This window comes from Pinus tabuliformis, chromosome J (assembly GCF_031772625.1).
Source record: "Pinus tabuliformis cultivar Carrire ecotype Pingquan chromosome J, CPIR1, whole genome shotgun sequence".
NCBI lineage: Eukaryota > Viridiplantae > Streptophyta > Pinopsida > Pinales > Pinaceae > Pinus > Pinus tabuliformis.
In genome coordinates, this window is record NC_142295.1 from 992,791,458 (window position 1) to 992,806,698 (window position 15,241).

The 15,241-nt window shown below is 37.2% G+C and overlaps 1 protein-coding gene across 1 annotated transcript in view; it reads right to left on the minus strand.

Annotated features, from left to right (window-relative positions):
* LOC149230171 (uncharacterized) overlaps positions 1–8,351 on the minus strand; it is a 56,540-nt gene extending 48,189 nt beyond the window's left edge. Inside the window, exon 1 of the mRNA XM_089381218.1 lies at positions 7,640–8,351. Coding sequence (XP_089237344.1) covers positions 7,640–8,351 — 712 coding nt within the window. The remainder of the gene's footprint in view (positions 1–7,639) is intronic.
* Between the last annotated feature and the right edge of the window lie 6,890 nt (positions 8,352–15,241).

The following is a 15,241-nucleotide window of genomic DNA, read 5'->3' on the forward strand; positions in this document are numbered from 1 at the left end:
TAAAAAACTCATGGATTTGGGAGATTCATGCTTAGGGCTTTGTGTAGGGATAATGGAAAGGTGTTCATGGATATTGATTGATCCAGTTTGTAGGCATATTGAGAATATGTGACAAAATGGCCTATAACAGATATGATTGGCCCAAGTGGAAGTTAAGCTAGACATGCACCCACAATATTGAAATCAACGGTAGCTCCAAGAATAATTTTTTGCATGCACTATATGTGGCTACAATGAAAGGCTCCAAGTAACTCCAAACATGCATATACAAACAACCCAAGTCCCAGAAAAGGTTGTTGGGTGTGAATGCCAATGAACACCTTATTATTTCTAAGGAGGATATGAATGATCTATAGCCACACAATCAAACATTAATCCCATCCTAATGCCCATAGCATTTAATAATAACATAAATGGATTTGACTGCAACCACTACACAACTCTCATCTCATCTCTATGAGAGTGAAGTTGGATTTAGATCCTAGATTATGGCAAGGCAAGGTTTGTGTTTCTTTATTAATCATTTGAAGGAAATGAGTGCTTTTAGCAGCTTTAGTGATGAGGATTCTAAGTATTAGAAAAACCACTACTTGATCTTTATTAACAGATGAGCCAAATCTCAATGTTTTCCACATTAACCTTGGTGAATTAGTTAATCATAATAACCTACAAAATGTCTTCAATGATGACTTTGAGTGTTGCATTATCAACAAAGACCTAGTTTTATTTTTCATTCCTTAACTTCTCATGCTAATAGTCTTTTGATATCTAAATACAAGAATAAAATAGTACGAATGGGAAATAAAATAACATTACTAGGTGGGAAAAGGGGGTTTTTCTTTCTCTTTACTAGGGTTAAAGATAGTTTCTTTTGTAGAAAAAGAATAGACTCAATGTCGTTTCTATGTTTTCCGAAAAGGACAAAGAAATTTATTTCATACCATGGAGGAGAGATCATTCTCTGAAGTGTGCACTGATTATTTTTTGCATCCTTACCTGGTTTTTCTTTATAAGAGAATATAGGTCTAACTCTTAATCCTTGGCATCTGTAACCATTTCACCTTATAAATATCTTCCTTCAAGTTTATTATTTTGAGTGTCATGATTCTAAAGATAGAAAATAACAATTTTATTAGGGGAAGGACAACAAATAACATAAGAGATACCATTACATAACATATTACCACCTTGTCTACCTTCTTGATTGAAGATTTTTATGGTATATAGATTTGAATCTTGATCTTCACTCCCTTTGACTCTTTCTTTCAAGGATGTATCTGAACCGTCTCATTCCCTTTCATCTCCAACATTTTGTTGCAAAATCCTAAAAGGCTACTCTTCCTGTCCATCATTTCTCTACACATTAGAAATGTTGCATTGCATTAGCAACATGACTTGTGTCTTCTTGAACTCCTAGAAGGAAGGAGATATACCAATTTTATCCCTTTTATCTCTCTCTTCTTTTTCTCTCGAAACCTGGTTCCTTATGTTGAATTTCCACAACCTTGGGTCTAGGTTAGAGTCTTAAAATCGTTGACACTACCAAACCAAGAATCTCAACCATAACTACTTTGCATAGCAGAAATATAAATCAATAGATCACATATGCACAATATAAAAAGTTTTAAACAAAATTGTAAAATCCCAATCTTTGTTATATTAAACCAAACACTGAATAATACAACAGTCTATGGTATACAAGATATAATGACAAACTTCGTTGCAGCTTCTATGTCGTATCTTGTCCTATCGATCGTTTGCTTCCATACCGCTCACTAATAGTGCCTTAGTCCATCAAAGCATCTACACATCGAGACTCCAACATGGCTACCTCCTATCACTGCTGCAAATCATGTCTGCGACATAAACACAAACTCATCAAAATTCTCTTTGGGCAGGCCTAATTCTCGAGTTCCAATCTGCGAATATAGCAATCACTTTCATCCATAAAAGTGTTGCATATAAGGCTACAATCCTTCACCCAAAAACGCACCAACAACGTCCTTCTTTTCTACTTCGATAGGGCTACTTTGGGCAGCCAAGACACTACCCTCCATTCATCTCTATGACACCCAATACTTCACTGTGAGATCTACTTCAAGAAGAGGCTCTTGATCACCAAGATAAGGCTCTCAATTGGCTCCCACAGGTTGCTCCAATTTTGATCCAAACTAGTCGACTCTTTTGAGCCAATACACTTCTCCAAAACACTATTGTTCACCTTACTACAATGTTGTCACTGTACCACTAGTTAGGGCACACCATGCTACCCTCAACCTCCACATAGCTCAACAATACATCCTCCAAATACTGCGGTTCACCAAGGGAATGTTCCTACACTCCTATGCTACCCATGTCTTCTTGTTTTACCTCAAACACAACACCTAGGTGGCCTCTAGCTGCTAGCTATGGCCTATGGCCTAGCCCAGCAACTAGTTGTAGCTGCAGCTCCCTTATACACCACCCAAATAGCCCTTAAACAACATTGTTTTCTCCTCCAGATTTACGGCCTTCCTTTCCCAACAATCTGCACCCAAGACAACCTTCAACCAAGCCTCAAAGAAACCCATTCTAACCTACAGAAACTCAACCTTCCAACAGAAATGTCATGCTTCTCCTTAAGCTCCTTCACGTTGTTCCTTTGGCCCTCTCTTGTTGTGGCTCAACCTCCTCTAACCTTCGACCTTGTTGTCCTACAATGGCACCCAAGAAAAACATAAAATTAACACCCAAGGATCCCTAGACTTCCATGTTGTACCTATAGCCACCTAAATTCTCCCACACTACTGCTAGGGCTTCTCCACACTGTCCTTTTTGTCTTCTTGCTTCACTGAAATTTCATAGGATACTAGCAGATGTATTCCTCACAAATGGATGCTTTAAATGACTCCAATACGTCCTCAATAAATAGCCTCTAAGGCCTCAATAAAATCAAATGAAGAGACATGTCTTTTGGATTTTACTTCAAGTTGGCTTACTTGAAAAATACAATAATAATTATGTCAACTTCAAAATTCAATTTCTCTCTAACGAAAAATTGGATTTAGACGATTTTCATTCCGTTGGAATCGTCTTTCCAAGCACTATCATCCTGATACATCACATGCCATAAATCCATTAGTGTTTTTTCCCAAATCTCGATGGGTGCCAAAACCCCATACTTGGGTTCCAAGCCCACAAGCTTCCCTTGTGGTTCTTTGCTCTCCAAACCCTAAACCCTAGGGCTTGGAGTACCTCCCAAGCTACACAAATCAACACCTTAGAGAAACTAAGTCACTCTCTAATTAAGTCTTCAACTCATGATACATTGCACATGGTAAGATAGGTGCCTACAATGGTGGGAAAAAGTTGTGGTGTCTGAATGGAAGATTGGACAAAACAAATGTAGTGGTTGGACAAAACAATTGAGTGCTTGGACGAAATCAATGTAGTGGTTGGATAAAATAAATGCAGTGTCTTGATAGAAGAAATTCAATGGTTGATGCACAAGGAGAATATTTTTTTCCTATGGGGAGGGAAATGTAAGGCGCCTCACTAGTCGACATGAGACAACAGACATCAATACATTTTCTTGTGTATGTTCCATTTCCTTGTGAAAGTAAAAACTAACTTGGGAAATTTGTTGACATTTTTTTTATTTTTGTGCTAGTTGGGTTCACCTAATGTCCACCTTGGTGCTTTTATGGATGTAGAGCATACGCATACATAGGGACAAACAAATCATCAGGAAGGAAAGCAATAATATGTTATGCATACTTTTCCTAGATATTATGCCTTTAAGAAGATCAACACTAATAGCCAAATATGAAGTGCATATTGGTGGTTGTTGTTATCTCCTAGTTATACAATGCTTCATAACAAAATATTTGGCTAAGAACAACTTCACCCATCATAATCTCCGCCTCTCTTTGTGGCTCTAGTTCTGGGTGGCTCTATTTCTAGGGGGTTTCTACCCTTATATGTGTTGATGAATATATAAGGACATGTGATGTCAACATAAGTGCCACACATGTGGCATCAATCACAATATATGTGTACTCGTGTAGAAAGCAGTGTGCCTGCAAAATGGTGGGGCAATAAAATATATGGAAATTAGAACTTTGGATAGAATATGCATAGATATGGAAAAGTCAAGTGACTTTGTATATCAAGTGAATTTTAAGATATCCTTACGATATATTAAAACTTTGGATATAAATAGAACTGTGAATATCTTATTTTCAATAAAATTTTGGATACTTTACATTGATAAGAATATAAATTCCTTGTAAAATGAAAATCTCACAATAGCTTCAATCTTGTTGTCCATAAGATTAAAGTTAAATAATTAAAATAATTTCAAAAATGATCATTTTGTTAAAACATTGGTTAAGATGATGATATGAGAATGGTCATCCCATAAATAATTCTTAGTTCGTTTGATCATTGTAGTCTCTACCCTTGTTAGAAAACTGGAAAGAAAAACATGAATCGAATTAATTAGCAGCTCATAGGTGAGAAAGATACACCTCGAGACTGCACAAACTGGAGCATACACTCTCATTCAATTAATCAAAGATAATACAATAAATACATCTCAAAATAATAATGAGGTGAGAACAAACTCCTACAACCTAGGAACTAATCCTAACTTAAGGAGTTATGTTACAACCATGTAACCATTTCTCCATTAATATAATATCATATTAATTATTTTCAACTCCCCCCCCCCCCCCCCCCCCAACCTTAATGGAGAAAAGATTATCCTGAAGTCCTAACATCCCCCCTAAACAATTCAAACTTTACTTTCCCAAGAGGCTTTGTAAAAATATCAGCCATATTGTCACATGTTTTACAATATTCAATAAAAATTCCTTTTGCCTGGACTTTTTCTCTTACAAAATGAAACTGAGTATCTATGTGTTTCGTGTTCTTATGAAACACTAGAATGTTCACTAGCTTAATGGAACTCTGGTTGTCACAATTGATGACGGTCGCTTCTTTCTGCTCTTCTTCTGCATCATGGAGAAGCCTCCTCAATGAGATAGCTTCACATGTCGCTACACATACTGCTTGGTACTCAACTTCAGCTAAAGATAAGGACACAATGATCTGTTTTTTGCTTCTCCATGCTATTACCCCAGATCTAATACTAAATGCATAACCCGTGACAGATTTTCGATCATACAGGTTACATGCCAAATCATAGTTTGAAAAACCTGCTAAAATAACATCAGATGAATCAGTGTATAAAATACCATAATCACAATTACCATGAAGATACCTCAGTACAATTTTTGTTGCAACCCAATGACTTTCAAGAGGTCTAGACATAAACTAGCACAACACCCTAACAGACTATGCTAAGTCTGGTCTAGTTGTAGTCAGATATATCAAACTACCAACTATCTGCCTGTACAAAGCGGCATCCACCTCCTTAGAGCCATCGTCTCTGCATAATTTCAGGTTTTGCTACAAAGGTACTGATGTTGTCTTACATTGTTCCATTCTGAACTTTTTGAGCAGTCCTCTGACATACTTCCCTTGAGTAAGGAAAGTCTGCCCAAATTCTCTCCACACTTCCAGACCTAGACAATAATGTAAACTTCTGAGGTCTTTCATCTCAAAAACCTGTGACATTTTCAATTTGATTTCTTTGATTAATGCATCTACATTAGCTGTTATAATCATGTCATCCACATACAAGGAAATCAAAATTATATGCCCCTGTTCATCATACATGGTATATATATTTGGGCCATTCTTACTCCTATGAAAACTATGTTGTAAGAAAAATGAATCAATCTTCTTGTACCAAGACCTGGGTTCCTATTTTAAACCATAACGGGCCTTTTTCAATCTACAAACCAAATGCTCCTGCCCTTGTTTAACAAACCCTTCAGGCTGTATTAAATAAACCTCTTGCTTTATATCACCATTTAAAAATGTAGACTTAACATCTCACTGGTGTAGCTTCCATTGATGTTTTGTAGCTACAACAATTAAAATTCTAATAGTATTCAGGTTGCCTACTGAAGCAAAGGTTTCCATAGTCAATTCCATCTTTCTATGAATAACCATTTGCTACCAGTCTAGTTTTAAAATTTTCTATACTCCCATCTACATTAAATTTAGGTTTATAAAGCCACTTGCAACCGATGGGTATTTTTCATTCAGGAAATTCAACTAGTTCCCAAGTATTATTTCTGATAATAGATTCAAATTCTTCATTCATCACAGCCCTCCACTCATGATATTGACTAGCTTCTTTATATTTTGTGGGCTCTATAACATTTAAAATGTTTGACATTAAAGCATAGTCTCTCAATCTGGCTGGTAGTTGAGTCTACCTACCCGATCTTCGATGTAAGGGACTCACCTTAAATCTATCTACTTCAGACCTAAATGGACTTGACTTACTGATTACATCACTTGCCTCTTCCTCTTTTTGTTGTTGTTTTTGTTGTTGTTGTTGTTGTTGCTGCATGTCCTCACTGCTTTCTTCCATCGACAATGGAATGTGCCACTCTTCAAGGTTGTTTTCCTTATTTCCTTCTCCAATCTTCTCATGAAATAGCACATCTCAACTCGCAAAAACTTTATGAATCAAAGAATTAAACAATTTATAAGATTTAAACTCAATGTAGTATCTTACAAATATGCATTTGTGGCCTTAGGATCTAACTTCTTCCTATCATCCTTGGGAATATGGGCAAAGTTTTTTGACCCAAAAAACCTTAAATGATTCATTGCAGACTTATATCCATAAAATTCTTCAAAAGGAGTTTTAAAATTGAGACATTTAGTTGGATCCCTATTTTTCAAGTATACTGCAGTGTTAGTGGCTTCAGCCCAAAAACCATTGGATATACCCTTACCTTGAAGCATACTTCTTGCACACTCCATAAGGGTTCTTTTCTTCCGTTCAATAGCTCCATTCTACTGCGGAGTGTGAGGTACTATGTACTGTTGAATAATCCCATGATTCCTACAAAATTTCATGAATTCTCCCAACTTGTATTCTCCTCCTTGATTGAAGTGGAGAATCTTAATGAATTTCCCTATTTGATTCTCCACCATATTCCTAAATTCTTTAAAGCATTGAAATGTCTGAATCTTGTTTCTAATAAAATATACCCAAGAGAATCTAGTATAATCATCATTAAAAAGTAGAAAATAGTATGCACCACCTTGCGACCTACTCTGCATAGGTCCTCATATATCTGTATACACAAGCTCTAGAATATTTCTTTTCTTCCTATTAGAATTCAAAGGAAACTATTCCCTATTCATTTTCCCTAATGCACATCCATCACAATCTAAAAGAACATTCTGAAAAGCAGGCAATCCATCAACCATACCTTTTCTTCGTAGCAACATGAGATCTTGTAGGTTCAGATAACCGAATATTTGATGCCAGAGATTCTCGGTTGTCAGTAATGTTGAATCTAGAGATTGGTGTGGCATGCTCTTGACGTTCAACCTATACAAGCCTCCCACACACACTCCTAATGCAATTGGTTCCTTCTTGCTATCCTTTATGACACAATATGATCTAAGAATTCAACTTGCAGGTCTTGATCTGCCATCATTGAAACAAAGATCAAGTTCTTCTTGATCCTGGGTACATACATCACATTTTTAATATATCTCATATTACCATCAAGTAACATCACTGGAATATCATTGTACCCCTTGATTTGATAACCTCTTTCATCACCTAAATATATGTTAGCTCCACAAATAGTTTCTTCAAATATTTTGAACCAATGCCTATTACCTATCATATGTGAAGATGTGCCTAAATCTACGAACCATATTTCAGACTCATCCTCCTCAATAGGTGAAAGAGCATAATCAACTACAAATAATCGAAGATCATGACTGTGACCACCATCGGCAAAGTTCCTTGTGTGTTTTCTCTGTTTATTTATAACTTCATATGTTTGTCTCTTAAAACAAAACTTAGCAAAGTGACCAGTTTTCCCACAATAAAAACATTTAATGTCATATTTATTTGGAGACATACCTCTAAATGGTCTCTTATGAAAAATAACACATCCTTTCTTTCCCTGTGCTGGTTTCCCTTTGTATGGCTTCTTCTTCACCATCAGAGCAAGATCGACACTCTGTGGTCTCAAATTTTGCCACCGCTCTTCTTCCTGTATCAGGATTCCTGTTAGCTCTTCAAATGCAGGGGTTTCCTTCCTTGCATACAAGCCTGTGATGAACATCTGGTATTCATCTGTCATCACATTAAATGTAATTGTGACAAGATTGAAATCAGAAACCTTCTCGCCAATGTCTAACAATCTGTCCTTTTGGTCCTTGACCCGTGCAATGAATTTGGCAACAGGTTCATTCTCCTCCATTCTCAAGAAAAATAAATTGCCTTTGAGCAACAATATGCGATTGGTGTTCTGTGTCTGGTAGAGGTTCTTGAGTGTAGTCCATATGTCACTAGACGATTTACAATATCTAATATGCGGGATAATATTATCTTTAGTAGAAATCTTCAGAATTTCACCTTATTCTCCCTTTTATCCCAATCCTGCATTAGTGTTGCCAAGCCACCTACTGCCGTGGTCAGCTTCTGCTCATTGCCATTGATGATCGACCAAGCGTTCAATCCCTCAAGCAACATTTATAGCTTGAATTTCCAATTGGTATAATTGTTCCCATCGAATTTATTAGACTCGTTGAGATAGCTTCTGTAAAATTGTTCATTTTTTACTAATCGAAATCCCAATCCCTCAATTTACAGTTGATTCTCACCATTTGAACAATTACAAGATACAAAAGAAAATAATCTCAAAACATACCAGAACCTTTGAACGATCACAAATCTACCATGAAACTTCCTGATCTACCTCCAATCTGATCGATCTGCCACCAATTTACCACGATCTCTATCTCTGCAACTCAGATCCGCCACCAAATTGCTCGATCTAAAGCTTAGAACCATTAAAAACATGCCATCACTCTTTTAGACTGAAAATCAACGATGACTTAAAATATCCCCAAGGAGAGGTTGATCATCGCGGGTTTGACCCTGAGATCCACGATGATCATCGCTTCTGTCAGGCCAAAAGGCATGCTGACCACTTTGTGCTTAGTTGAAGATATGCTGAGACCTGTGAGAAAATAAATTTCTCCTGTGAGTAAGGTACGTCACTCCCGAGCACCTATACTCTAGAAATGTGAGCACTGAGGCTCTTATGTTGCCACTGGGGCACTGTAGCGATGAAGGCTCTGTAGCCACGAAGGCTCTGTAGCCACGAAGGCTCTGTAGCCACGAAGGCTCTGTAGCCACGAAGGCTCTGTAGCCACCGAAGGCTCTATAGCCACTAGGGCTCTAGTGTAGCTAATAAGTCTCTGCAGGTAAATCAGGCTCACTAGATCTAAACTTTGATACCATGTTAGAAAACTAGAAAGAAAAACATGGATTGGATTAACTAGCAGCTCACAGGTGAGCAAGCTGCACCTGGAGAGCACACAAACTGGAGCATACATTCTCATTCAATTAACCAAAGATAATACAATAAATACATCTCAAAAGAATAGGGAGGTGAGGACAAACTCCTACAACCTAGGAACTAATCCTAAATTAAGGAGTTATATTACAACTATGTAACCATTTTTCCATTAATACAATATAATATTAATTATTTTCAACTACCAAAGAAAATGACTAATTAAAAAAAAACACTACGCTCTTATAAAAATTAAAAACACACTTACTGTCTAATTTTATACAATACAACTGCATAGAAAAGTAAGATATATTTCCTTATACATTAACTAAATAGAAAATACATACATTTTTGTGTAGTCTACAAGGAGGATCAATGGATCCCTCAAAAGCTTAATCCAGAATTAACACTTATCTAATAAGCTTGCACACACATACGATCATGGAGAGCTACCAGAAAGACAATACATTTAAATGGTTGGGTGAATTAATTCACAAACACAAGTAGAATAGTTATATAAACAAAAAATTGAGTTGTAGCAATTATAGGTTTGTGAAGATACAATGTCATCTTGAAAATCCAAAAAAATATTTCTATTTGGGACCATCCATGGCTGACCCTTGGCGACAAGGTGATCTTGATAAAAATGGTGCTTCAAGGAATTTTAGTGTATTGGATGCACTTGCTCCTTCTACCAGTGGCGATTATTCACAAAATCAATGCTACCATTGCCAAGTTCCTATGGTCAAGATCTGGTCCAAGGAAGAAATTTCACCTCATCAAGTTTGGATCACTTTCTTGCCCTCAAGATTCGGGTGGCTGGGGATTAAGGGACACAAAGCATTTTAATCTAGCCCTCCTCTGTTGTAATCCGTGGAGGGATTTTAATGCACAAGGCTTATGGAGAGATATAATATTAGGTAAATATATTTAGCAACAAAGTATGGAAGAGTGGGTTATTGTTGAAGCTCTGTCTAAGTGTAAAAAAATTGTTTAATGGGGTAGCTTAATGGCTGCTAAGATTTGGATTTGTGTAAATATGAGATGCCAGGAAGGAAACGGGGCTAAGTTTCATATTGGAATGGATGTGATAAAGGGGATGAATGGGGATGATTCACTATCGCCACAAATTATCTTGGCATTACATCAATTGGGTTTTAGATTTCTTGTTGACTTAATGAACCATACTCCCCTGTAATACCCCTTTCGTACATGGCCACACTCTTGGAAACTGGGCCTGAATGCCAAACTGAAACTTGAATGGGAGTCTTATAGACTCAAGCTTATTGAGGCAGGTGATTGGCCCCAAAAATGGGTAACTTTATGGGCTCATTTTGCCTATTATTCTCAATTAATCCACCATTCTTCATGGTTTTATGCATGCTTTTGAATATATTTATGTTAATTGAATGAATGAGAATAGTCACTTGACCACAAAGTCTAATACGTACTTATTGCATATTTTTGGACATCTTTTGGACAAAGGTCAAGCATTTATGAGCAAGTTGACAACCAAATACGAAGGAACAAGGTTGAGGATTTGTAGGAGGGGTGTCTCTTGCACTAAATGATCCCTTCCTCGAGTTCTCCATCATCAGTTCGGAGTTCAATAGCCCACAAAAGATCATTTCAAGGGGCAGTTGAGCAGGTTTTGTGAAGTGGCTAATTAACTACAGTTTTGAATAGCCAAGCTTCTAAAGTTAAGGAGGACTGTTGGGAGTCCTCGTGTTGCATAAGTAGGAAGGCTTCAATCCTTGGTAGTTTAGCTATTGAACAATTTATTTTGCACTTGAGTGCAGCTCTGCATTTCAGCTCATTTTCGAGCTCTTGTTGTAAAAAAATTTGTGACATGAGTATTATTTTTTGAGTAATGGAGATGAATTTCACTTTGCACCAGCTCTGAGCTTTCTTAGGAGGCTATAGCTCTTGGGGTTGGGCCCAACCCAAGTGCCAGTACCTCCTCTATGTACTTTTATGTGTTTTCCTTGCATTCATAGAATAATTTTTGTTATTTAGGTTAAGATCTTGCTTTGTTACTTAGGTTTATTTTGATGATTAAAATATATTTTCATGCTTCAATTTGATTTGACAGTTTGGTAACAGAAAATATTTGAAAAAAGGCCATCAAGCAATCCTTGATCTCATCTCTCCCTCCTTGGGACCATGAGCTGAAACCAAGGCATACTTGCTACCACAAAAACATTGTTTTTTCCTTTCAATGCAATTGCTAGTGTTAGATTTCGAGTTGGAAAAGTTGATACCAGTTGTACTTGCATATTTAGATATGTTCTTGCTTAGTTTCCATAGCTATCTTGCATGATTTCCTGTCTATAAACTTATGTTCATCATGTTTCTGGTTTTTAGGTCAAATTAGGTTAAAATAGATAGGTCTCTGGTTTTTCTAGTCTTTGTTCAATCAGTTTTGGAAAATAGTGTGTAGAGTACTTGTAATACATTCCTACCTACCCTTCCTCCATCATCCAACCTGTTCCAGCCCCTAATCCAAGATTCCTTCCCTTCATTTGCCACACTGTCCCAATTTGCCCTAATTTCTATATTTTTGTGCAACATTGCCTTCTCCATCCTTGAACAAATCCAACCATCTTCATCACTCCTGAGCTTCATTTACCAAGTCCCACACCTTTTAAAAACTTTATCCATCCTTCATTTCCACTTCCCCACCATTTTTTTCTCCATCAATCCTCTAAAATCCTCTTTCAGCCGTTCCTATAGAACTTCCTGTAGAACCCCTGCAGACTTCCTGTAGAAGTTCACGTGAGCAGTTTTTTCGAGATCTGATTGCTGTGAAACTCTTTGGAAGGGTGCTAAGGACCCCTTAGGTCCTCTTCTCACCTTCCCAACCTCTTGCAAGTGCCCCATCCATTTCCTTTCACCAATCAACCTCTGCACAGTCAAAAACAATTAAAGCACATGCATAATAATTCTGCAAGATTACCCAAAAATACAAAAGGATGTTTTTTTCAAATTTTACTTTAGAAGTAGCTTAGTCACATGCATTTTACCTTTCCAAAAGTCAATGACATCCATTTCCGCAGCTTTCATCTCTTTTCTTGCACTAGTAGGATTATAAACTATGGTTTGCTAGGGTTTACATTTCCTTTCAGCTTTCATCTTCTTTCTGCAAGTAGACTAGCCTCTTTTGAGTTAGCTTTCATCCATCACAGTTAAAAGCTTCTTCTAAGAGATCATAGAAGTTGGCTTAAGCTCCTAGTGAACTTGTGCCAGCTGATCAAGTGACAGCCTGCGACAAGAGCTAGTACTTGTGCATATAGCACCGTCACTTCCAAGTTTGTTACGAACAACCAGGTTGATAAAAGTAAAGAAGGGAGTCCCAGGAGTTGCAGCATCATTGCTGCAATACTGGAGCCCACCATATTTTTGGCGTCGTTGCCGGGGAAGTGTCAGAGTATTTGTGATTGCTGCTTTTCTTCTATTTTCTACTACAACCTTCTGCTAAGTAGTTTATTTCAGCAAGAGTAGAGTAGTTGTTTCATTTCCATTTCTGCAATTTCATTTCAGCAAGCATAGATTAGACATTTCCCTCTTTCATAGATTAGCATTTCAATTATGTACTCTTCTTTTTCTAGACATTGAGCATAATGAGAAGGGTTCATGCCATTTGAGCTGATCCAAGGAGATGTAGCCCAGGAAGGGTGAACACCTTTAATAGTGGCTGGTGTATTACTGATTGATGCATGCCTCCATTCAGTGTTTTGATTTCATTTTTAAAGTTTTTCATGAAATTAACTTAAGAAAACACACATAAAAAATCATGTTTTTACTTGCTATTTTGGAGTACAAACCTCAAGCACATTTTTGTATTCTGATGAGGATATTAGCATAGAAATATAATATTCAAAATTCAGATCATGGGGGCCTCCCCCCAAGATCCAAATCAATCATTACCTTACTACGGGGGTCCATAGTATTCAGTAGTAGGAGGATCAATGTCTATCAGATACGGAGGAGTCAAGAGGAGTGTTGACAACAGAGAAGGAGGCTTAGTAGCAGAGTCAGTAGTAACACAGTTTTCCCATTATACAGATGCAGACACAGTTGATTTAGTATTTTTTGGATGCTTCTTAATTTCATATGTTGCAGTAGTAGTAGCAACAGGGAGAGGTGTTGTATGTAGTACATTCCATAGGTGCAAGATAGGGTGGTTGATAATCCCTTTCATACTGAGAGGGAGTGCTGAAAATACAACAAGAAAGTCTCAATTTTGATTTTCCTTAATCAAATCAAGTAAATTTGAAATTCCACATCAACAGAAAAAATGAAGGAGTTAAATGAGGTAACATGGCTCTGGTCACTCAGTTAAGAACACTCAATTCAAGCTAATGAGTTGAATTTCAATTTGCTTGAATTGATTCCTAAAATATAGGAGTCTAACTTAGTTAATTCGAGTTGGGGAAGCTTGAGTTCAATTAAGTATAATTTATTTCTTATTTGTAGCAATCTATTTCAGTTAAATTGAGTTATGATAAGTTAAACTAGTTCTAAATGTTGTTGGAGGAACTAGTGGAAGGTCAAGTTTTGGAAGTGGAACTTCAACCATACTTAGTGATCAACCATTTAACTGATCAATCAGTCTAAATTAGCTCATGCATGCAGAGAATTTGAGTTACCTAGTTGGGATGGAGTTTCCAAGGCAGTTAACCAACGGTTTTAAACTCGTTGAGTGTATGCATGTTGCATGAGGTTAGGTCGACCATTCCTGGGAACTGCGTAATGAATTAGAGGAATTTCCTAAATATTAGGGGCTAATTTCCTCACGAAACAACGTAAGGAAATAGGATCTTGGAGGGCTTGAAAATTGACTAAGTGTTGACTAAAGTCAGTCAGGCATGCAGAGGGATAGACTATACACTTGGAGGGTGTGATCAAGCTTGAGCAAGCATATGTATTTCATCTCTATTCTCTGATTAATTCAATATAGACAGTAAGGGGTTTTGAGCAATTGATTTCTTTGTGCATGTTTATGATTTGTGTCTTAGATGGTTAATTAACTTTTGCAAATCAGTAGAGTAACTTCGAGTCTTGTGATTTAGTAAATTTCATGAATAGTTTCGAATCTACACATTTTTTTTCTAAATAAGTCTAAGATCTATTACTGTAACAAAATGATACAAGGAGGCTTTGGCCTCTGCAATTCTGAGCTAAGGTTCATGGCATAATGCAGCAAAAACAAAATTAAGACTACCCATAAATGGGAAACCAGTCCAATCCAAAATAAATTTGATGCCCACACAAGAGAAACCAGCATACGAACATGGAGCGATATTCTATTGAATTCATACTAACTATTTTGCTCAAAAATTCAAAAGTAAACACATAGACTTGGTTTCCGACAACCTGAAACCTGAAGACGCGTGGTGAATTAGTTATCATTTGGTGCTAACAGGTGTTCTTCGATAATTAGGCACCTGTAGGCATCGCGGGTGTCCTCGTCTTTCGGCAGAACACTCGTGTCATCCTTCGCCAGTTCTCGATTTTGCTCTGCTATAGAAGGCTTGCCCTGAGCATTATCACTCTTCTCCATTGCGTGTGTGGGGCGTCCTTCGTCACTAGAAGGCTCCTCTTGAAAGGTAACTGTGGTGGTATCCTTTATGAGTGGTCAATTCAGAGAGAAATGGTAAATGAATTAGGTAGAATGGTGGGATTGCTGAGAGCTGGAAGGGATATCAGTAACTGGTATGGAGGTTTGCATTAGGAGTGGACAGCGCGAGTGCGACCTCTGTCACTGTGAGTATCAAGATAATTTGACA